At 40.1% G+C, this 24919-nt stretch overlaps 1 protein-coding gene across 10 annotated transcripts in view; it reads right to left on the bottom strand.

Moving 5' to 3' along the window:
• The window catches only part of UTRN (utrophin), a 334111-nt gene that overhangs the window by 267715 nt on the left and 41477 nt on the right, over positions 1–24919 (bottom strand). For all 10 annotated transcript variants that reach the window (XR_009557350.1, XM_035108828.2, XM_035108822.2 and 7 more), the window contains exons 3-11: positions 16148–16209; positions 10533–10625; positions 9705–9782; positions 8513–8605; positions 7690–7862; positions 5916–6031; positions 5028–5185; positions 1552–1755; positions 250–431 (exon numbers count right to left, since the gene is read on the bottom strand). Coding sequence is in view for 9 of the 10 variants with exons in the window: in XM_035108828.2 (XP_034964719.2) it covers positions 250–431; positions 1552–1755; positions 5028–5185; positions 5916–6031; positions 7690–7862; positions 8513–8605; positions 9705–9782; positions 10533–10625; positions 16148–16209 (1159 nt within the window). In the remaining variant the exon portion in view is untranslated. The remainder of the gene's footprint in view (positions 1–249; positions 432–1551; positions 1756–5027; positions 5186–5915; positions 6032–7689; positions 7863–8512; positions 8606–9704; positions 9783–10532; positions 10626–16147; positions 16210–24919) is intronic.

Raw genomic sequence — 24919 nt, 5'->3', positions numbered from 1 at the left:
ATTTTCATACAAATATCCAGTTTAGTTTTGTGTTCATGTTAGTGTCTTGGGCGCAAAACTATTCACTACTTAATTTCCTTTTTCCTGAGCTCATTTAGATGTGCTTCCAGGCTGAATTTAGTGTTGTGATGCATTAAGTTTATTCTAAAAACTGCTCAGTCCGCAAGGGGTGGGGGTCAGAGGGGTTGACACATAATGTGTACCATTGGAACTGGAAACTAGTCTGTGCGTGTTCAGGATGTCACTCACTGGGACTGCCGATCCATACTGTCCACTCTGAGAGCCTCCCATCTGGAATTCAGCAATGACATTTGTTCCTGGATTTCACTTTCCTCCTCCTCTGAAAGATTGCCCTGGGCTAACAATTGATTGCCAGCCTGCAGCACACTACCCACACTGCTCTGGTGTGCTGTCAACTCCATCATAAAAGCCTAGGGAAAAAGAGTAAACAAGTCAGATCAATCTGATCTCTTGCCATGGATAATTTTAATAACTGCATGGAATTTACAAGACTTTTAATAAATAGCAAATTGGAAATTGGAACACCAAAGAAAAGGCTAGGATCGATAAAGAAACAAGCAAAAAAAAAGATGCTAAGGTGTTCCTCTCCTCATCAGGAAGCTAAAAATAAAATAATCAAATCAACAGTGTGATTAGTTTTCCATTACTGTGGGAACCTCAGGTTCATGCTTCTTCTATGATAGCCTGAAATGCTTTGGAACAGGGAGCCAACAATATGCAACATTAATCACACAGGACTGATAACGCCAAGGCTGCAGGTTCGAAGCATGTATGGAACAGCTGCATATTCCTCCATTGCAGGGGGTTGGACTAGATGATCCTCAGGGAACTCTACAACTCTACAATTCTGTGATTCTATGATTAGCTCTTTCATGCTTGCATTTTCTTTAAAGTAGCTCTGTTTCCAGGTGAATGCACACTGTAACGGCAAACATACGAAACAACTACCTATATGTATCTACCGGTAGGTGTAATCTTAAACCCACAACAGATGTATGTATCAATAAAATTTTTTTTAAAAAAAGAAGTCTGAAGTCATGAGTGCCATTTTCAGCCCCTTCACAATCCATGGAAAATCCCGGTTTCTCTCAAAATATTATTATATTGAAAAATAATGTTGCTATTCCATAAGCAAATGATTTATCCATCAAAAGTATTTTTCAGGAAAAGAACCAAAACAAACCAACAAAAAAGTTCCTGTAACTTGCAACGTCTAAGTAGCCCATGAACTTTAATAACATTTCTATTACCGAAGAGAAATTGAACAAGAAACAGAGTTCTTCTGCAACTGTCTACAGAACCTGTGACCCACCAGGCTGAACACAGCCCACAAACTATGTATGCAACCATCCCCTTAATCCCCTTTTCTGTATTCCCAGGCAGCAGACGGAGGAGCTTTATGAACTTGGTGTGTAAAATGTGTATAACAACTATGATTATGAGAAAGATCTACTGCTGCCTAAACGAGGGATAATATTGATCAACCAACTACATACTGCAACTCTCGTAGCAACCTTATTTAACACCCACTTCGTGTGTAGCAAATTGTTGCTTGACTTCCTCAACATCATCAGATATGACTTCCTGTTCTTGGAATGTATCCTCGGCAGAGAGTAGCCATGTGAGAACTTCTTCCAGAGCTACTTGGTAGCTGTCCAAGTCCATATCAACTTCAGTGGCAGTGCTGGGAGTTTCTGCTCTTGAACCTCCATAGTCATCTTCAGCTGTTTCACTCTACAGAGCAGAAAAATCAAACTCAGAGCCACTTCTTGAAAGCTGTTTTTATAATAACACAAATGCTTATTTAACAGAGATGTTACCACCACATAAAGGGCTGGAGTGGGGGTTGGGAATGCATGTATCAGAATCTTGTGTGTGTGTGCAAGATTAGGTGTTTACCTTGCAGTGCAAGCAATCCAAGGTATCTGGTTCAAGATATCCAGGGCATGGTTATCAATAACAGATTCAATGTTAATGAAATAAATGGCGGAAATTAAGATTAGAGTTGATATTTTACCAAAAAACCATTTGAATGATCTAGGTTTACTAGCTGACATAATTGAGTTTTGCTCTCAATGACATTCATTTTACATATGCATTTACACAGTGACTTAGATAAAATATTTCTAAACCTGCACAGAAGTTGCTAAGATTCTATTATCTCACCTCCAAAAGCCTACAACATGACCACTCCTCACAAAGACTTATGTCCTCACATTGATATTTAAAAAATGATAATGGCTTTCATCAAATATAACCATATAAAACTGTTTAATGAGATGTTAATGTTTTTACTCTAGATAAGTTTTTCATTACAATGCAGTCGTGCAGAAAAATTAAAGTCGTAGGTCTTTCTTATATTAAAAAAATCCTAGAAAAAATTGTGGAACCCCAACACATGATTAAAGTACTTTAGAAGTCTTATCAGCACTACTGTCTAAAGAGATTTCTGTTGTAAAAATATCCTGTCCTTTTGGAGTACGAACTTGAGTCACACGTTCAATTACCGGATGCCTAAGTGCAATATGTAGCACCAAACCTGTTACAAGCATTAAGCTAGGATTTCTGACAAGTGCTTCACAAAATACATTCAAGTATATAAAACTTAAAATAGTAACCTCTGCACACTTTCTACAACTAGCCTCACAAGAGGTAGGATGTTAACTGGTGGTATTAAAAGTTGAGTTTACACTTTGTCTTATGATTCTATGTCATAAAAACATTCAGCAGTATTACCTCTTGAAAGGAACAATCAGTGACTAGAGCAAAAGTCCAACAGAATTTTTAAAAATGTTGTAGTGGCTTGACACTTAAAACAAGGACAGAACTACACATTATATGAAGTTACATAATCTTTCCCCTTCTCCCAGCAAGAGCTTTCAATTATCAGGTAAAAGTAGCTTTATGCTGACTGAAGGACCACAAGAGGTCTTTCTCTTCAAAAGTTAGAAGATAACAGGATATATTTTATCTCTCAGGAAGAAAAACAGCAGGAGAGCAGGCATGATTTTGGAGGGGAAAAATAGCTGGGATGGGAAGAGTTAAGCAGATCCTTTCACCCAAACCCACCCAACTAAAGGTACAAACAGAGGAAGAATCAACAGAAAGGGCATTCTGGTCAGATAGCACTGCGTGAGAAAAGGAACCATCTTAGGCTTAGCTAAAGTCATTTCCAAATGGTGAAAGAAATAACCCTACCATTTTGATCCAAACTCAAAAATATAGTCAGAGAAGCCTCTATTTGAAGAAGAGACTGAAACCCAGACTGAAAAGTATCAAAAAGAGATTTGGTAAAAAAGGAAAGATAGACCCCTGAGTTGGCTGAAGACTTGTCCTTTCGCAAATGGAAGCATCTGAAAGCAATGGAAGCTTCCACTAGAGCAGGCATGTCCAACAGGTAGATTGTGATCTACTAGTAGATCATGGGGTGTTCCTGGTAGATCCTGGTTGATCTCTGGCCCCCCAGTGATCTCCTTAGGGGGGAAAAACCCACAACTTTGCCTTTCTTCAAAAAGCTCAACAACTTTTGCTTCCCCAAAAAAGCTCAAAAACCTTGGGTAGATCACTGCTAGGTTTTTTTTTTACAACAATGGGTAGATCACTGCCAGTTTTTTAATACTGTGAGCAGATCGCAGTCTATTGGGAGTTGGACGTCCCTGCACTAGAGAAAGGAAGGAACTGATTTTTGCTTCTTTCCCTCTTCTCCTTGCAGCCTCCTATGCCACCTCACACAGTGTTCAAAAAGCACTCCCACACTTTCCAGAGTACATCTTCAGGAAGTAAAGGGTACATGGGCATACCCAGCGAGGGGCGGGGGGCAGCTGCCCCCCACCTAGAAGCAAAAAAAAAATTACCGTATTTTACAGACCATAACCCGCACTTTTTTCCTCCGAAAACTGATGGGGGTTATGGAAATCGGGCTGTTTCCGCCCCCTCCGTGGTTGCAGCCAGCGACATGAACGTGGGGGGAGAAGCAGCCCCAAATTGGGCTGTTTTCGCCCCCTCTGCGGCTGCAGCCAGCAACAGGAACATGGGAAGGGGGGGAGGAACAGCCTGAGCTGGGGGGGGGGGGCGGACGGAAGCTCCATCCTTCCTTCCTTCCTTCCATCCTTCCTTCCTTCCCCCCTCTTTCTTTCTTCCTTTCTTTCTCTCTCTCTCTCTCTCCCTCCCTCCCTTCTCTCTCTCACCCCTTCTTTCCTCCCTCCCTCCCTCCCTCCTTTCTTTCTTTCTTTCTTTCTTTCTTTCCTTCCTTCCTTCCTTCTCTCTCACCCACCCACCCACCCCTTCCTTCCTTCCTTCCTTCCTTCTCTCTCTTCCCTCCCTCCCTCCTACCTTCCCTCTCTCTTCCCTTCTCTTGCCCCCCCCCTAGTTTTGATCCTGGGTACGCCCCTGAAAGGGTAACAGGGAATCAGTTAAAACTGCATCTTCTCCCACTCCCAGTGAGAGCATCCCAGGATCATAGTTCAGCTCCCACGAACTCTAGATCCAACACATTGTCATACAGCAATGTGCTCCAGAACTTTATATTAAAAGGGGAAAGAAATGCATAAAAGAAAAGGTAGGAGAAGTGATCGACATTTTCCAATGTTACACCATTGAGTTGGATTTGTGGCGCTGCAGAGGGTTTATTTTGTACTACTTGGTGCAGCACTTTGGTTTTTTGGATGCTGAGTGATAAGCCAAGCTTTTCGTAAGCTTCTGCAAAGATATTTAGGATGGTTTGGAGGTCATCCTCTGAGCATGCGTACACTATGTTGTCATCAGCATACCGATAAAGTAACATCAGAAAAAAAGAAGCAAAGGAAGATCACTGGATGATATGGAAGAAGAATGGAAGAAAGCTATGCATTTTTGCACTGCATGACAGAAGCCAGAACCTATTGACCGTACAAGTTTATTTGAATACCTTTCTATTGACTGTGAAAAGGACAAAAGACACCGGGAGGCAACATTAAATGTCATATGACATTACTCTAAGAAAGAATTGGGAAAACATTAGCACATACCATCTGTATGTCCCCTTCTTCACATTCCTTTTTATATTTCCTTGGAAGGGTCTCCACTTCTCGAATATCTTCCATGGTAACTTGCTGAGGGAGGACCTCAAACAAGGATGTCAAGTACATGATAATGGACTTCTTATCAGGAAGCTGTACAGCAACATCTGAAAACATAAATGATATGTTTACTGGATATTATTGCAGGTTTTCAAGCTGAAAACCATGTCCAGAGCCATAAGGCTGTACCCATATGTTGAGTTCAGGGTTTGCGGAAGGTGGGGAGAGAGATTGCAGAAATGAATCAGCAACACATACCGTATATACCGTATATAGGACACTATCCACCAAACTGAGAACCATCAGTACTAAATTCTGTCACTTCAACTCTCATTATATAGATATATTAAGCACAAGACTACTGGCAGATTGACTGAAATTAATTTCAAAAGGGCACAGCATGCTTAATTCTGGGTTATTGTTGTGGTTTGATTTTTTTTTTCAGAATGTTTTATTTTATTGCGGTATGTATTGCACATTTTCATGTTGTATCCTGGTCGGGGATTGATTTTTGTGAAGAGCAAATTATAAATTGCCTAAGCAAATTAATAAATGTAGGCTAAGTAAACAATATAGAAATACTTTGCAACTACATTCTTCTTTTTTTTCCATATTCAATATTGGATTGCATTCCAGTGTAGTCATACCCAAAGCAGACCCTCTGAAATTAATGGACATGACTAACTTAAGGCACATTAATTTCAGTGGGTTTACTCTAAATAGGAATTAGCCAATTATAATCCATTACAGTCATCTTAAATGCATAAACATATAATCAAATAAAAAAATCCACCATCCAGACATAGGTGTACTCAGTTGCAAAGAATCATCTTCTACCTTCAGGATCTAACAATTTTTCTATCCTCAGGCGATTTTTGGCTATGTTGAAGGCATGTTCTAGTCTGTCAACTGGAGCCATTTTAGTTACTTTATCCCAGCTAAAGAGCTCAGGCCTAAAATCAGAAGAGAAAACAAAATAAGGGAAGGTAAAAAAGAAAGATGATTTGCTTATTCATTCAACACTTGAATCAAGCAGTTATATGTACCATGCCTCCATTATGTCAAATACCACATACAAGAGAAAGATCTGTGCATATGCCATTACTTATTTCTCCAGAGGAAACAAACATTTCAGGGTCCCTGGAATTTAGTTCACTTTCAATCACATGGACAGAACTTACCTTCAACCTACTTATTGATCCCAATAATCATGCTAAATAAATCAGACTCAATTGTTGGGTGTATTGTAGGCAGCATGCAGGTGTACTACTGATGCAAGGCAAGGCAGCCTTCAATTAATTCTTTGAACAACTTGCTGTTTTCAAAAGTGCTACATATTTAGTTCAGTTCGCATGTAGTACTAAGCCAAAACATGGCTTACTGCAAGCACATAGGCTCCCAAAGAGGAGACTCCAGTCACTATGCTCCTTTTCTGACCATTCTGTTGCTGTGAGCTAAGTAAGCCATGGGCTTAGTATGTCATATGTTCCTGTGCTCATGTTTTATCTCTTCCAGACAAATTGTGAGCTGAAAACCAAGAACTTTGCTTACCACTTGTGGTTTGAGTGGAATGAGAAACAAGAAGACCAGGTTTGGACAATGCACTAAGCCAAACCATGGTTTAGCTTGTAGCAGGCCCGGACAATGAGCAAATATGCACCATCTCCAGGAACCCATGCATTCGTGCTAAGGCATAGTTATCTTAGCGTTATATATAAACTGGGCCAATATGATCTTACATCAGGCATCCCCAAACTTCGGCCCTCCAGATGTTTTGGACTACAATTCCCATCTTCCCTGACCACTGGTCCTGCTAGCTAGGGATCATGGGAATTGTAGGCCAAAACATCTGGAGGGCCGCAGTTTGGGGATGCCTGCCTTACATGATTAAATTACTTGTGACTGAATCCCATTACAATGGGACTAAAATTAATTTTGACTGACTGGTTCCATTGTTTTAATGATACTTAGTTATTATTATCTTTAGGTAGTGGTGGCCCTCGCCATACATCTTCACCCCAACAAAACGAACCTTGAACTTTATTTTATGCATCAACTGTTCCATGGTTTTCACTGGAACAATATTGCAATGTTAAACTTTCAGTGGAAAATAAATGACCTTTATTCATTTCATAATATATGCATCTATGAATAAATAGTGAGGACAAGATAAACACATGGAAGTATTAGTATTGAGCAGAGATTTCTTTTTAAACAAAAAACAAAATGTTTTCTTACTTTCCCATGTGTGTTTTTAAAAAGCAAAAACAAAGAACATACATTACTGGCTTTGACTGTTGCTCATCACTCAAACGTAATAACCTCGACATTAAAAAAAACTCTCAGCTTTCTTTCCAGCTAACATATGCCAAAGTGGGTTTTAAAACAATTCCAAGTATTTTTTTTAACTTATTGAGAACTGAGTGTAAGCTTTGTGCTCTTTAGGGAAATGTTGTATTGGCAGTTTTCTTCTATTGTCATTTGTTACTGCCATTTTTTTTATTTAAAAAAATGCATCACTTAGCATTAAATTTCCTTACCCACCCCAGGACAAAGAAACTGCAGGCTCCTATTCCCTTAGAACTGCAGCATTTGGCAAGGAGCTACCTACTTGTGCCTGTGGATCACAGCGTTGAAAGCAAGACCATCTGCCCAGCTTGTGGTGAAGTTCAAAACGTTGACCTCACTGTAAGGCCTAGTAGACTGTCGCACCCAGCTCAGGAGGATCTTTTCACTATTTGTTTGCTGCAAGTCTGACATTATATCTTTCATGACATCTTTAACCTGAAAGAAAGCACAGAAAGGCTTTCAAGTACATATACACAAAACAACTGCCCCAGAATACATGGAGCCTCTGAAAACAGGATTGCCCAAACCTACACATCAGAGTGTTAGCATAAAGGACAGTGACTCACAATCAGCCACATGAAAGAAGCATATGTAATTGTATTTGTTCATATTGACCCTTCCCATCTGTCCCCAACTCTTTTCATTTCCAGACTTTATACTGCAGGCTCCCTGGACCTGACATCTTTCTTTTCTCCCTCCCCCGTGCTTCCAGTGCCAGTACAAAACTTGCACTAGTACCCCTTAAGCTGAAGATACAGATGTTAACAATACTCAGCTAGTACTTTCCCCAACTATTGGAACCCATTTTACCTGCTTCTTGGCCACCTAAGGAGATCCACAGCCTATTCCTTGTGTGCATGCATGCATGCTGGGGAGTAGCACAACGTTTTGTCAAATGGTTTATTACTATTAGAAGAGAGCTACTTTTTCAAGTCGTTGACCCTGTCCCTGGGGTCTCAGGATTGGTGGGATTGGTTGGATAGATGGCATGAAAGGATTGCAGCAAAAGAAAAACTGCAGATGTGTTCCATTGCTAATTAATAATTCACTTGCAAGGACTGAAATAAGGCATCAAGGTTGCTTACCTGCCAGTGCAAAATTATACTCCATAACAAGCCAAGAGTCAGTTTATGATTTCCATCAACAATGTCCGTCCCTCCTATGTTCACCAGCTCCACCTGGAACACACATTCAAGTAGAATCATAGAATCACAGAGTTGGAAGAGACCACAAGGGCCATCCAGTCCAACCCCCTGCCAAGCAGGAAACACCATCAAAGCATTCCTGACAGGTGGCTGTCAAGCCTCCGCTTAAAGACCTCCAAAGAAGGAGACTCCACCACACTCCTTGGCAGCAAATTCCACTGTCAAACAGCTCTTACTGTCAGTAAGTATCATTGCTTTTATTCCAGTCAACACAATTCCCTTCCTAACCATTTTTGCAAAGAAATAGTATAAGCTATATAACTGGATGATTTAATCCCACTTCTAGAATGCATGAGTGCAGAAGCAGGCATTGAATGTACAAATTCTAAGAGATATGCACATTTTTATATTCAAGTTTGAAATTAAAATTGCCTCCGCCCCAATCAAGTTGTCCCTCATCATCAGTGGCAACCAAATATTTATCTGGTGGCCAAAAGCAACAGCCTTTAGGCAAGGGCTTCCCCCAATTCCAGAAGCAGATTTTGGGGAAAATGTAAAGGAAGGCAGGGCAGAAAACCTCTCTCTTTAAACCAAGAATTAAATTCAGGTCCAAACCTTTATATGTATAAACAGTGCAAAAGTAGACAACATTCTTAATTGTGTAACCACTTTTTAGCTTTCCATTTTTATTTTTAAAAGATAGTTTTTTCTGATGCAGTTCAGGAGACTTGATAACTACTGGTATTGATAACAAGTCTATAGAAAGTAAATTATAATTTGACTCAGCCCTCAAAATAAGTTAGCATTCTATCCATGAATGATGCCCAAAGGCATTCAGGAACAAGAAATACAAGTTCACTTCATGGGGGAGAAATTATCTTCTAATTATAAGTGAAGTATCATTACACAGTCTCATCTGCAAAGTATAAACCACTATTGGAACCAAGCATGTTGAATTTTATGACATTCTTCTCCCCAACCCCACCCTGCCACCACCAAGACTTTTCAGGCTGCAGTCTAATTGGTAGTTAACTAATTTTAACTCATAGTTACTTTCTCTTGTCCTGTTTCAGGGGCACTGAATATTCAAGGGCACTGAACTTCTAAGCAAACATTTATTTTAGAAACTTACATTGTTCTGATGTAAAACTTGAAGTACTTTGTTGACATTATTCAAGGCATGAACTCTTGTGGATCCACGTTCTTTCAGCTTCAAATAACAAACAATTTTCAGATATAAGAGGAGAACTAAGATCACAAATTTTCCTTTCATTGTATGTTATTTAACAAATAATACTCTCCAGAAGATTGAGAAAGACCAAACAGAATCTCTGAATACATTCTGAATACATGTATTCCAAATCTAGCCAAATGTTTATCCATTTATTTTAGCCAAGCTATGTAATTATAATTCTGCATGATATAAATTGCTTAGGGCAGCTTGAACAAACTGTTTTTAATAGAAGACAACTGAATCAGGCATACACTGGTTGCATTCAGATGTAACAATAGAAACTACAGACATGTACTGTAGCAAACTTCAGGCTCACATACATTCCCCTTCTCTTTTCCTTCTCTCCTAATTCAGGTATGAAGGGAAGAAATTGTCTAACTCAAGCTAGGGGCTAATCCTGCTATGCACATTCTTCTGATGAAAAAAAATGCAGTGGAAATCCATCAGAGGAAAGGTGCATTAATTGTTCAGCATAGCTGATTAGATTAAAAAAATGTTGCCATCACATATTTAAATTTATTACAACTGCAAGAGCTAGAAATCCAGGAACCACATGCAAGTTCAAACTGATGCACAGAACATAAACACATTGACTTTGAGTGTGCACATTCATAAACTATAGGCAAAGACCTGCGAAGTATTCTAAATAAGTGAATGATGCCACTCTAACTATACAGGCAACATTTGAAGTTAACTTTCCTCTTGTTGGAAGAATGCTTTGCTTACCAATGGATTTCCTGTCAGTCCTTCTAAAAGGTCCAAAAGCCTCCTCCCATCTCGGAGATCTGTGAACATATCCTTTACTGCCGGTTTTCCACACTATAAAACAAGATACGTTTTAGAATCATTGTAAAATGCTCCAAAAAAGGGAGGGTTGTAGGTATCTTAGTTCCCACCATGCTTAATATTTAGTTCTACACACACAAAAAAGAACAAAATGCCATCCAATTTTGTCTCAAATTTTGTTCTCTCTGCATATGTTCAAGCTTTCCAGATTTCTCAGTGAAATCTAGACGATTGGTCTACAGTATTTATATAGACCAAAGTGCCACCAAGGTGGCAACTGCTACATAACCTCCCAACAATCCATTTAAAGCAACTATCATCCATGGTCTTCACAGTCTTGATCTGCTATGAAATTATCATGCAATAATTTTCACCTGGAAGAGTAGATTCCAAATTTGCCACCACTTACAGTTGCCAGAAGCACACAGAGAAAGCCTACTAAGGCTTGCTATACTGTCCGTAAGTCTTGCAGGGAAATGTGCCTAAAATATACCTGTAAATGCTACCACACCTCAAAACACTTGTAACACTGACAGTGTAAACCAGGGATGGGAAACCTGTGACCCTCTAGATCAGGGAGGTCCAACTTTTCATACCAAGTGGGCTTCAATAATATTTCAACACAGAACCCATAGGCCACACACTACTTGTCGGGTGGGGGTGGGGTGAGGGAGCAAGAGAGAGAAGCCAAAATTTGATGCCCCCTCGCATTGCCTTCCCGGAGCCAGAAAACCAAGGCACTGGGCTTTGGGAAGAAGACACAAGACTTTGGCAGAGTCCTAGAACCCTCCCACCTCCTTCCCGAAGCTGGAAAAGCCTCAGATTGGGAAGGAGGCTGGAAAGCTCTAGAACAGGGGTAGGCAACCTAAGGCCCATGGGCCACAAGCGGACCATGGGGGTTATTTAACAGGCCCACAAGCTGCCCCTGAACTGAGCTGCCCGCTCGGCAAGTCCCCGTGCGCTGTGCTAAACTGAGGCTCGCTTCCGCAGCACCGGATATCATGTCTGCGCAGGCGCCAGAATTCGCAGGCATTTACACGAGCGAATAATCCAGCCCACGGAGGAATCTCCACTGGAGTGAACTGGACCAGGCGAGGTAAACCTTGCCGACCCCTGCTCTAGGACCCTCTCAGAGCATTCATGCCTCCTTCCCAAAGCCCACCACCTCGCTTACCCGGCTTTGGGAAGGCAGTACAAGGGCTGCAGAGGGGGGCAGTGCACAAAAAGCTTCAAGGGTGCCATGTGTTGGACCCCCCTGCTCCAAATGTTCTTGGATTAAAACAGCTATCATTCCTGATCACTGACTCAGCTTGGCTAGGTAGGACTAATGGAAGTTGGAGCCTTGGGGGGCAGGGGGGACACAGTTTCCACAGCCCTGCTGGAAGCGGAGATACAAACGTTTAGGATTAAGGTGTGAAGATAATAGTCATAAACTAATAGGAACCCAAAGTCATTCTTTAAACATACAATTTGGGCTACATCCACAAAACGAGAAAACACACACAGCTGACAGAGTCGTGGTCCATAAGAAGGCAGGGCAAGTGGGAATGGAAGGCAAGATACATCTGAAGCACATCCAGCTCCTCAAAGCTGAGCTTACTAGGGGCACATTGGGGGGGGGGAGAGAGAGATGGGAAGCATTGGCTTATTTCAGCAGTTCTGTACTGTAGGTATTCCTTCTCACTTCTCCCATTCCACATATTGTTATATGATCTTTCTTCCACGGAGAAACAAGCTTGCAAGTTTCTATGTAACACTAATTTAGCAGCACGTTCAAGAAACTCCACTAACAGTCTTAGTATAGGGACAGAAAACAAATTTCTGGTTCAGCTTGCATAATACGTATTATTTACTTTCATATTTGGGCCAAGATTTTTCCATATCATGCCCCCAAGCCATGGGAATTTGATGTGGGAACCATTCACAAAGCGGAAAGGTCACTCTGCAGGGTCGGAAGAATTTCAGTAAATGAAACCCAACATATTTTTTCCAGTATCTAAATTTAGAGGACCAACTTTATTCAGAAATATATTTATGTAATAAAAGAGAACTTATGTTTTTCTATTTGTATTGATGCTAGAAAGTATATGTAATTCTTTTGTGGGCATTTGCTTTGATGAATCACTTCTATATAATTATATAAGTTAAATTAGTCCACATTCCTCTTTTATACAGATCAGCCATTTAAAAGGGGGGGGGCAGAGAGACTTGCAAAGCCATGAAGCGGAAGCAGATGCAAAATACAATGTGCTGCGCCTCATTTTTTTAAATAACTCTGCAGTCAAAATACACTTTAAACAAGTGTTTCTCAAATTTGGGTACCCAGATGCTGTTAAACTATAGCTCTCATCATCCCTGGCCACTGGTCCTGCTAGCTAGGGATGATGGGAGTTGTAGTCCAACAACAGCTGCTGACCCTAGTTTGAGAAACGCTGCCTAGGCATTTGATGGCACATGAAACCTTACTGAAGTATATGTTCATTGATCTTGGCCACAGCACTGAAGAGAGTCATTAATGAAGAGAAACATTTTGAATATATATAAAGTAGTTATCATACAGATGTGGTCCACTGAACTGCAAATTATTATCTTTGTCTCTTCTTTTTTTTCTTTATGGCAGGATGGTTTTGTCTTCTGCACCAAAATAATTATAACTTGATTACTTAGCTCAACAAGTACCTGATTTTTATGAGAACAAACCTACACTCAATTTTCTCCCTATAAAAATGTAACAGCAGCAAAACTACCAAAGCAACTTTCAATGTAGCCGATGATACAAAGAAGCAGGTATTCTACAATGCACAAAAACTATTGAAATATACAAGCAATTTGTGAAGTAGATTATGCTATTATGATGTCTACAAAACTGCTACAGGTGTCATCAATTTCCCTGATTACTTTGTTTTCTATAAAAATTACAATGTAATCCTATTTGCCTGTAATGTATACATTCAGAAGGTGAACAATGAATGCATGATTAACATTGAAAAGCAATTAAAGCATCCAGTAACTAAATTATAATGTTTTAATAAAATCATCATGGTTCACATCTATAATTTTATAAAAGTGGCATAAATCACCACACACACACTTATTGGTACCGTACTTCTCTATATCAGCAATATCCTAATGATCCCACTGCTGACTTCCAGATATTAAATTTTATGTCACAAAAGTATTACAGTTGTTTTGTTATTGTTTTCCTGATTATTTTTTTGACTGTTCTATATTATTTGTGCTCTGTTTGTGATGTTCTATTATGCCAGTTGTAGGCAACCTAAGGTCCATGGGCCAGATCCGGCCCAATCACCTTTTCAATCCGGCCCACGGACTGTCCGGGAATCAGCATGTTTTTACATGAGTAGAATGTGTCCTTTTATTTAAAATGCATCTCTGGGTTATTTGTGGTGCCTGCCTGGTGTTTTTACATGAGTAAAATGTGTGCTTTTATTTAAAATGCATCTCTGGGTTATTTGTGGGGCATAGGAATTCGTTCATTTATTAATTTTTTTCAAAATATAGTCTGGCCCCCCACATGGTCTGAGGGACATTGGACTGGCCCATGGCTGAAAAAGGTTGCTGACTCCTGTATAATGCTATTGTTATTGTTTGTAAGCCACTTTGTGATTCATTTGAATGATTATTTTTCTATGCCACTTTACCATCAATCAATCAAATTACTGCAGGGGAGGAAACTCTATTTGCAGCAGGAAGCAATCAGAATTAAAAATGCTTGCTGCTAATGGAGCATGTTTCCTTTGCAGACACAGATGCTTCATTTGCAGGAAGTAGTTCTGCAGCAAATGGCCTTCGAAAGAAGTCACCAATCAGCTGATTAAAATGCCTATTTGCTTTCCTGCCTCCCTTCCCTGTTAGGAAATACAACTTCAATTCTAAAATGTAACCCAATATAATTTTGTGAAGTAGGAAACAGTCAAACAAGAAAGCTGAAAAGTGAGCTCTTTGGACTGTTCTAGAATAACTACAATTCTTCAGCAGCTTATAATGCTCAGAAATTGGCAGTTGTACTTGATCAGAACGCAAGTTCACTGAATGTTTTCATAAAGTTGAATTGTGACCGAGCATACAGAAAGGCAATCTTCAAAATCCATTTTAATGCATTCAGGATATTGCATGCAGAATCTAATTATAATACGACAACATCAAATTCTCCGGATACTGCTATGGACAGAACTATGACTCCTGGCATATGAATGAATTTAATCATGCATCACAATTTGTTTTTGTTTTGTTTTTGAAAGGATATTAGCTCAACAACTCTGCTGCTGTTGTTGTACAATGCCTCTTCACAGTGGGAGTGCAAGAAACAGCACCATAAGGCAGCCTTCTCCAACCTGGTGCCCTTCAGATCCTTCGAACTACAGCTGTGCTGGCTTGGAGAAGGCTGATGGGAATTGTAGTCCGAAACATTTGGAGGGCACCAGGTTGGGGAAGACTGTGTTATGGGTTAGTAGGGGAACAGGGATGCCTATAGAATTTTGGGTGCTGGGTATAATCAGAACTGACAGGCGGAGCTTGTTTTTCTACCAGCCAGATAGAGGGGCAAAGGGAGATGATTGCCCTGCTATTAACCCATCTACAAGACAAAAGACTCCACAAGCAAGTTGCCAAGGCAATGTGGGGAGGTGTCATAAAGGTACCGTAAATTGTCACCTTTTAAAGCTATGCATGAAATAGTGTGGAAAGGGGGAGGAGCTGCTTGGAAAGTGGCTCAGCCTCCTTTCTTTGGCCTTAACTCCACACACACACACCGCCAGGTGTCCTTTGTCCTACCTGGCCGGAGGGCAGGTCAGAGGCCAACCCAAGCAGGTGGGTGGCACCCACTCCAGGTAAGCCTCGCTCGGTGCCGCAAACCCCGCCCACCTGCCATATTTCTTAAAGACATCACAGTCTCGGCTGTGCCTTGATTCCCAACAGAAACACAATCCTGGCTAACCGTCTGGAAACCCCTGGAATCTGGCTACCACTCAGCAGAGATGGGGGTGGCTCACAACCTTTATAACATAACAAATCACTCTGTGGATGTCTAAGTAAATTATTTAGCTTATTAGGGGTGATCTGAAAGGGCTATGCATTGTAACCCATATAACAGTACAGTCGTACCTCGGGTTACGACCACCTCGGTTTGCGAACAGTTCGGGTTACGAACTGCGCAAACCCGGAAGTGTTTTCGGCGCACGCGTGATCGCGCGATCTGTGCACGCGCAAAGCGCGAAAAACACGCTTTGCACATTCGCAAAATGGCAGCGCCCATCGCGTTCGGGTTACGAACTATTCGGGTTACGAACTGCGATCCGGAACGGATCGCGTTCGTAACCCGAGGTATTACTATAGTAGTAATAGTAGTAGTAAATGTATTATTTGCCCTTCACCAACAAGTGAAGTGGGCTACAACAATTTAAAATTCAGGGTTAAAAACACAGAAGAAGAAATTAGTCACAGGAAAATGGTGGTTCTTGAAAATGTACATCTTGGCTGTCAAAGGCTAGGGTAAAGGTTATGTATATACTTATCAGGTTTTAAGCCACCCTTACCTTAGAAAAGCGAGCATTTATCCATTTGGTGAAGGTTTTCTTTTGTACATCATTGTGCTCATCTAGAAATTAAGGAAATAAAAGACATTAAAATGTATATCTCAGACTTGCTAAATGTCACTCATCAATCATCATTATTTTGAGGAACTGCCCTCAATAAGACAAAAACTGATCCCAATCTCACTTGGAAGCAAAGGGTTGAGAGGACCTCTTAGAAATGGTTTTCAGGGCAGAGGATAATCTATCAAAATTCTAGACTAGAGTGATGAATATAGAGATAAACCTGAATAAGAACGTAACTTATTCATCAACAGAGTTTGACATAGCAGGTTTTTTATATGACTTAATGGAAAAAAATACTAAGTGTTTTACTATTTGTTAAAAACAAACTGCAACAGACATTAAAAAGAGTTGACATAATAAAAATAATCAAAAATACAGATAAAAACAATAGTTTGTAAAACATATACATACACATATTGAAATTACATGTCTGGATTGACTAGCTTAAACAAAAAGGTTTTAGCAGGTATTGAAAGCACAACAATGAGGAGGCCTGCCTGATATTAATAGCCAGGGCGTTCCTGAGACTAGGTGCTGCCACATTCAAAGATGGATTTACGTACAGTACTTGCAACTGTAAAACCATCTTCATGCAGCACTTGGAAAAGTGCCAGTTCTGCTGATCAAAGCAGTTCTTCAAGTAATAAACTGGTCCCAAACTGCTGGAGGGCCTTATATACTCCTTATTAGTAAATTCCAGAAAATGTCATTGTTGCTGACAGATTTGGTCTGTTCTTCCTTCTAGAAACCAGGGTTCAGATAGTTCTCAAAAAGTAACTGTCCAAAGTCCTCTCTCAAGAAGCTATAAAGGAAAGCTTACAGTTTCTCCAGCCTACATAATTACTGAAAAGCAGCAATATTGGGCCAGTGTCCCCAAGTAAAACTATAGTAGGATCAGTCTACACAAGTATGTGTTCACTCTGTGAAAAATAATTTTTTAAAAAATTAATCATGAATCAGCGCTATGCTACCGGTAGTATCTACAGTAATCTGAGTTAATGCAAACTGTTATGATTTCTCAACTATTATTTACAACCAGATTCAAGAGCTGGATTACAAATGCAGCCTGGTTAGTGGCTCCTTTTGGGATACAGCACACGTTTTTGCTTACTCCATCTCAAAGAAGTTATGAAAGAATACAGAAAAGGGCAGCTGTCAAAACGGAGGAGTTCTATACAAGGAAAGGTTAAAGAATACAGCCTTCCTTACTTTATATAAATAGGGTGGTTGGCATTATAAACATCTATCAAGTCATGAATGGCTCCACTGTATGCATCATTTTTGTGCTGATCAACTCCCAGTAAATTCAGATACCAGCTTGGAATCAGAGGAATGTGCCCTGGGAATGTGGTATTTTTCTCTGCTGGCAGCACTTATTCTATTTACATTTTCCTTCTCCAGAGACAGAGACAGGGGGGTTTGGTAAGCTCTAATTAACGGTAGCTGTTTATTGGGAGCGGATGGCACGGTGGTCTAAACCACTCAACCTCTTGGACTTGCTGATCAGAAGTTCAGCAGTTCGAATCCACGGACAGTGTTCTGTTCCAGCTTCTGCCAACCTAGCGCTGCGGCAAGAAGGTAAATGGCGTTTCTGTGCGCTCTGGCTTCTGTCACCATTTGCCAGGTTGCAATTTCTCCTTTGCTTTGACACAATATTCGTATACTGTATCTCCAAAGCTCCTCCTCATTTTACTAAACAAACTTCTATGCTAGCGCTTCAGAGAATAAGGCAAAGCAACATTTCTTGCAAAATAATATGTGCTGGAAAAGTTTCAGATGTTTAAACTGCTTTTGACATCACCCATTACACAAAGTCACAAAAAGGTCAATGCTCTTTTTAACTAGTTCTTAAAACTGTCCTTTCATTTTAATTGCTAAAAATGAAATTTTTACACTAAGGAATTTAGAAATAAAAGGAAGAATTAGCCTGGGGGTTTTCAATGAGGCACCAGGAATGTAGCAGAATTACAAACTTGCACTTGCCTGCCTTTGGGGATTTGTACTACTGTGGGTACCTCAAACTTATTCATAGGTCTTCCAGTGGGAGCATGAGAATGGAACAAGAAAAAATATATTTGTTGTTTACTAAAACATGCATATCTTGCCTTTCTACTTTAAAAAAAGAAATGCATAATTGAAACAGAGTAAAAATAAATCAGCAACAATTCATCAAAAATGAAAGAGACCTTAACAGCAGCCAATAAATACAGAACCACACCAGGGTCATTGTACAGTTCCAAAAACCTTTAAAAAACAACACTAAAACAGTATGCCACCTAAAAGATAATTGGAAAGATTTCAGATGCATATCTCGTGGCAAGGAGTTGCACTCTGTAATCACCTACCATACAACAGATGCAATGGGCACCAATAAGACCTTAATGTGCAGGCAGGCATATATAGAAGAGGGGAAGCCTCCTACTGAAAACAGTTTAAGTCTATTTCAGGGGCCTAATCCGGCCCACTGGTCAGTTTAATCCGGCACCTGTGGCAGTTTGGACACCACTGGTTTAAGTCAATAGCTTTCATTGCATTGCTTACTTAAAGTGAAAAACAGCTGAATGAGAAAGTCATTATATCTTCACTAAGTATATTTACAACAACGTTATATTTAAGCACTCTCCCAGTAGCTGTAAGTGTTAAAGAATAGCATTCAGGCAAGTTAGTGAACTGATTCAGGGTGTTTGTGTGAAGTGTTCTGCATCAAACACAGAAATCAAGTGGAGTACCAGAGGAAGGACTGAGCTTTCTGTCCTTCCTCTGCCAGTCTCCAAGAGGCAAGTAAAAGCAAAACCAAACCTGCAGGACATTCGTGACACAAATGCCCCAAACCTGAACTGGACCCAATTCTCCATATATAAGAATTCACCTGAAAGCAAACATGCAAATTCTGACCTCCACTCATATTTCCCCCTGTAATTAAAACACAGCTGTAATTAAAACACAGCTTAAGGTTCCTTTTTGTACAAATATGACAAAGGGGGAATACTAACAAGGAAGAATGTGTGATTGCGCTCTCCAGATTTTGTTTGTTTGTTTTCAAGTAGGTTCTATGCTACACACAAAATTGGCAGCCAGCAAGAGGAGGTTGAAAAGGAACATCTTATGACAAGCATCTCTCTTACTCTCCTGCCCTGTATTGCTGTGGTATGTTACTTTCTGACATTTGAACAATATATCAACAGATTATTGCAGGCCCCTTTTTCTAATTAATCTTCCATTAACCTCAATGGATTAGCTGTCAACCGAGCCAACTAACCTCTGTGCTGAGTTCCCTGCTTGATTAACTATCATGGTTTGGGGGAATCCTATATTCTGCTCTGCCTACTGAAGCTATGGCTGAAGACGCATTTCCACAGATGGAAGATGGCTTCAGCTCATTGAAGGGCTGCTGTACACTTAGTACAAAGCACTATATGAGAAAAGTGCAGCTAAATACAAAAGTGGGTGTTCTACTTACAAAAGCACACCTGTACCACGAAGCATTGTGTCCTGCTAGAACAATGTTGTGCAAGTGTTTGAAGAACACTGTTCATATCCTTTTCCCTCTCCTTATGGTACTTTGGATCCAACCTTCTTTTGGGGGGGGGGTAGTGCATTGTAACACATGTTTATCCAGTGAAAACAATGCTGAATCTGAAAGTGGTAAAGCATTAAAAAAAAACCTTTTGTTTAAGCAGGTCCTATTCTAGTTAAGTAGGACAACTTATTTAATAACACACTACAGGCAGATAGATTATCTAGTAAAATCCATTGATGGGAGAGAATGTTTCTTTGGAGAGAAGATGATCCTAGACAGTCTAAGCAATGTCCGGATTTCAACGAGATATTTCATGAGCACATCATTCAAATGGGATACACACATTCCAACCTCTGTATTGCATTATGTGCTCAGGGAGAATTATAGGAAACCTGAGTGAACATCACTCAACTGTTTGTGGGATTTTGTTCAGCCTGTAACCGATGGGTGGGGTATAAATAATTTATTATTATTATTATTATTATTATTATTATTATTATTACGGTTATTATATTTAACCATATTAAATAGAGGGGGGTATATCCAAAACCCTTTTTAAATTAGAGCATTCATCATTGCTAGATCAGTGACAGAGCCATCCAGGCCAGCATCTTATTCTCTAATATAGCCACAAGATGCCTCTGGGACAACCACAAGCAGGATATTAAAGCAAACTGCCCTCATACATTGCTGCTCCCCAGCAGCTGAACTCGGTGGCCTCTGAACAGGGAGGTTTCATATACCTATCATTGCTGATAACCTAATCCCATTTCAAATCCCTTTAAAGGCCAGATGCAGAATTTACTGTACTGTCAAAGATAGGAATCAAAGCTAAATGAGTTTCTAGCTCCCTTATGCTGGCTCACAAATCAGCTTAATTCATGTCACATGCTTTTTTTTAAAAGCATGAAATACATTTTTGAAATTTCTCACAGAGCAGAACATACAACTTTAACTGTTTAAAAAGCCCCCCAAAACCATTTGATTTCACTTAGTATTTTAATATTTGTATTCTGCTTTTCCAACAATTATGTTGAACTCAAAGCAGCTCACCCTAGTAACATTTAAAATTAACATTACAGTAATTGTGATCATATCAAAAGCACAAGAGTATACAAAATAAGGCACAAATTAATTAATCAAACAATACAATTCAGTGCAAACTCTTAGTGATTCGAAATATCAGAAAATGCTGCTGAGCCCTAGCCCTGTGCCAGCTGGTAAACTCTCTCTGGAAAGGGACATCTTCATCTGGTATTGCAACAGCAGCAGCATACTCCCAGGCAGTAATCTCTTTCATAGGTTTTTTTTTAATGCTATTTATACAGCAGTAGTTAAAAGCATCTGCAAATGTTCTTGTATCCTATTCTTGGATGAACTATGAAAATTATACCCATTTCAGATATAATTTTGCCAAATACTCGTGTGTGTGTGTGTGTGTGTGTGTGTGTGTGTGTGTGTGTGTGTACGCATGTACAAAATGTTCAGCTTGCACGAAAGTGCATACTCCACTTATCAGCCAATCCCGAATCCAGAGGCATGTCAGTTGCACCATAGAAATCAAGATGTTTCTTGCATCAAAAGCCTTTCAGATTTGAACAGGACAAACCCATGCCCCCTACATTTGATATCAATGCTTACTAAAGGTTGTGGTACGACATATCATAATCATATGTATTTATTTATTCAATAACTTTAAAAAGCAGCTATGAGGTTCAGCTAAGGAGAAAATGCTTGGCATGCTCTTAGCGTTCTGTGCACACAACTTCTGTCCAGCGATCGTGGCTACTTGTATCAGACAAAAATGACTTCCAGACATGTGCCAATTCCTTCAAACAAGGATGGGGCCATACGCATGTACCCAAGGTTTTGTGTGTTCTTTTTGCAGAATGCCACTCATGCACAAAAACAAACAGCATTTAAGTGGTGTAAGAAAGAAATGGGTGGGAAAATTCTGCAAAGTAGCAGTGAAGTGACAAGCAGCAGCCTCCTGGAGAGCCTGAGTAGGAACATACAGCTCTTCTGCTTAAAAAGAGTTTAACAAAAGGACTGGGCTTCTCCGATTACCACCTTTTCTGTGCAAGCAGTTTATCTAGAAACCCACAGTATGTACAATTCAATAGGGGAAATAACTTGCCAAAAGGACTGAACAAATTAGAGCCCCAAAGCCTTAGTAATGCCTATAATCAGATAGCCGCATAACTATGTGCCTTCTATTCATGTCATGTTGGCCATTATTACACCTCAAGCTTTTAAAGTGGCTGAAAGAAAGAACATAAGATGAATATCAGCATAACCTTACAAAAAAAATGGAGTGTTAAGTTGCACTCATTGAATAAGTGGAGGAGGGAGGGAGGCCTGCAGTCAAAGCATTTGTATTATACAAGTACTGTAGCTAGAACTACTTGAAAAGCAAGCTAGCTGAACTGTATCTTGTCCACTGTTACCTTTAACATAGTTACATGTTTACATTCCATATGCATTTTAATTTCATTGTGATGAAAGATTTTTGAAGCAAACCTGTGCTACAAAACAATCCCGAATCCAGTTTAAAAAATAAAACCCCACTGTGGGCTGCCTGCCATGAATCTGGCCAGGAGAGTTTCCTCTTTCCAAATGAGATTGTCCCTTGTATATTGAAAGGTTCAAACCCATTCTCATGCTATCTTCGATCCTAACTACAGCCTAACAGACATTTATTATGTAATAATAATTCAGCTAATTTTCCCATTAACTTTCACTTAACCACTTTCCTTCCTGCTTACCTCTCAATTTCAACCATGTTACATAGTCTGTAATCATATAATAACTATGACAAACTTTATTTGTTATCAGGATTTATATCCACTGCATATAAAATATCCAAGGCAGATTGCAAGCTAGATGGGGCGGGGGCATATTAGTGACAATATTCTAAAAAATAGTGTGCAGAAATCAGCTTTCAGAATGAGTTTACTGAAACAGGTTTTAAAACCCCAGATTCTTCTGTACTGTCTTAGAAAGGCTACCCCGCAATTATGCACATTACACAATTGTCTAATCTGGAAGTGAACAGAGAATAAAATAACGGAGTACAGATCAGATTTCTGGTTTCTTCAACAAAAATGCAGTTGGCATAGAGGACAAAGGTGGTCGTCTTCTTCTTTGGCGATCACTTGTAGCCGAGCAAGCTTGTCTTCCATAAACATGGTTTTAACAATGAGCCCGTAAGTGACTGTGAAGGCCAATTCTGGATCCACACATCCTTCCACAGTGGATTAGTTTCTTGGTGGGAGTTGATCACGGTGTGGATTTGCCAAGCGTGCCTTCCTCTTAGCATGTTTCTCCCTTGCGTCCTGCATTCGAGTGTCTTCAAAACCCATGACACCTTTGGGAAAGGCTGTTCTCCAACTGGAGTGCTCACAGGCCAGTGTTTCCCAGTTCTCAGTGTTTATACTACATTTTTCACTGACCACCAGCATTACGCTTTCCATTTTTAAGTTCGGAATAGTTGCTTTGGGAGACGATCATCAGGCATTCGCACAACATGACCAGTCCAACGAAGTTGATGTTGAAGAATCATTGCTTCAACACTGATGATCTTTGCTTCTTCCAGTACACGGATATTAGTTCGCCTGTCTTCCCAAGTGAAGTGGAAAATTTTCGGAGACACCATTGATGGAAACTTTTGAGGAGTTGGAGGTGGTGTTTATAAGTGGTCTGTGTTTCACAAGCATACAGTAAGGTTGGGAGTACAATAACTTTGTAAACAAGCATTTTGGTTTCCCTGCAGGTGTCCCGGTCCTCAAATACTCTGAGCTTAAATCAGCAGAAAGCCACAATTGCAGAGCTCAGGCGATGCTGGATTTCGGCCTCAATGTTGGCCCTTGTGGAAAGTTAACTACCTAGGTAGGAGAAGTGATTGACATTTTCCAATGTTACACCATTGAGTTGGATTTGTGGCACTGCAGAGGGGTTATTTTGTACTTGTTGGTGCAGCACTTTGGTTTTTTGGATGTTTAGTGATAGACCAAGCTTTTCATAAGCTTCTGCAAATATATTTAGGATGGTTTGGAGGTCATCCTCTGAGCGTGTGCACACTACGTTGTCATCAGCATACTGAAGCTTTATGACGGAAGTTATGGTAACCTTACTCTTTGCTTTCAGCCTGCTCAGATTGAAGAGCTTTCCATCTGTTCGGTTATTATTTCTACTCCAGTGGGAAGTTTCCCTTTGACAAAGTGTAGGATCATGGCAATGAAAATAATGAATAGAGTTGGGGCAATAACACAACCCTGTTTAATACCTGATCACACTGTGAATGGTTCACTTTGAGAGCCATTGTTATCGGCGATTGTTGCTGTCATATTATCATGGAGGAGACGAATGATATTTGCCAATTTATCTGGGCAGCCAATTTTCAGAAGGACAGTCCACAGGGCATTAAGATTTACAGTGTCAAAAGCCTTAGTCAGGTCAAAAAATGCTCTCTGCATTTTTTTGAAGCTGTCGAGCAGTGAAAATCATGTCTACTGTCCCCCTAGAAGGCTGAAAACCATTTTGGGATTCAGGAAGGGTCACCTCGGATATTGTTAAGAGACGGTTTACTAAGATCCTTGCAAGAATTTTGCCGAAGGAGATTGATAATTTTGGCATCCCTAAAGTCTGCTGGGATCTCTTCTCCTTCCCAGATTTTTGCTTCCAAACAAAATGTGGTAAAAGGCACCCATGGCCACACTTGCCATCTAGCCATTCAGGAATACCTCCACAGTACAAGCCTGCTACTTCAAGGAGAAAACAATCTTCCAGACAGATGTTGCATTGTAATGATATTCTGCCACCTTTCTAGCCCTTTGGAAAACGTGTGTGCTGTGGGATGGGGTGGCTGTAAAGGGGGATTTGAACTTGAAAATCTAACATGTTGTTCTGAACTAAAATCAAACAGGGCCCTGCCAGATTGGACCAAAAGCCAACTTAGTCCAGCATCTTGTTGGCTGCAGGAACCAACCACAGTAATGAGAAGCCCAAAAATTGCACATGAGGGCAATTGAAATCATGTTGAAGCAAGATTTCAAGGGAGATATTCTGCATTTTTATCTGTCCTGAACGTAAGTACCAAATTTGAATCACAGTCGTCAGAGTTACTGCATTACAAACAGGTAAGGAAACAGGTTACTGCATTCACCACCAGGTAAGGAAATCTGAAACTG

Source organism: Zootoca vivipara, chromosome 3 (genome assembly GCF_963506605.1).
Source record: "Zootoca vivipara chromosome 3, rZooViv1.1, whole genome shotgun sequence".
In the NCBI taxonomy this organism is placed as follows: domain Eukaryota; kingdom Metazoa; phylum Chordata; class Lepidosauria; order Squamata; family Lacertidae; genus Zootoca; species Zootoca vivipara.
Note: the sequence above shows the minus strand (reverse complement) of the source record. Positions and strands in the feature narration are given on the sequence as shown.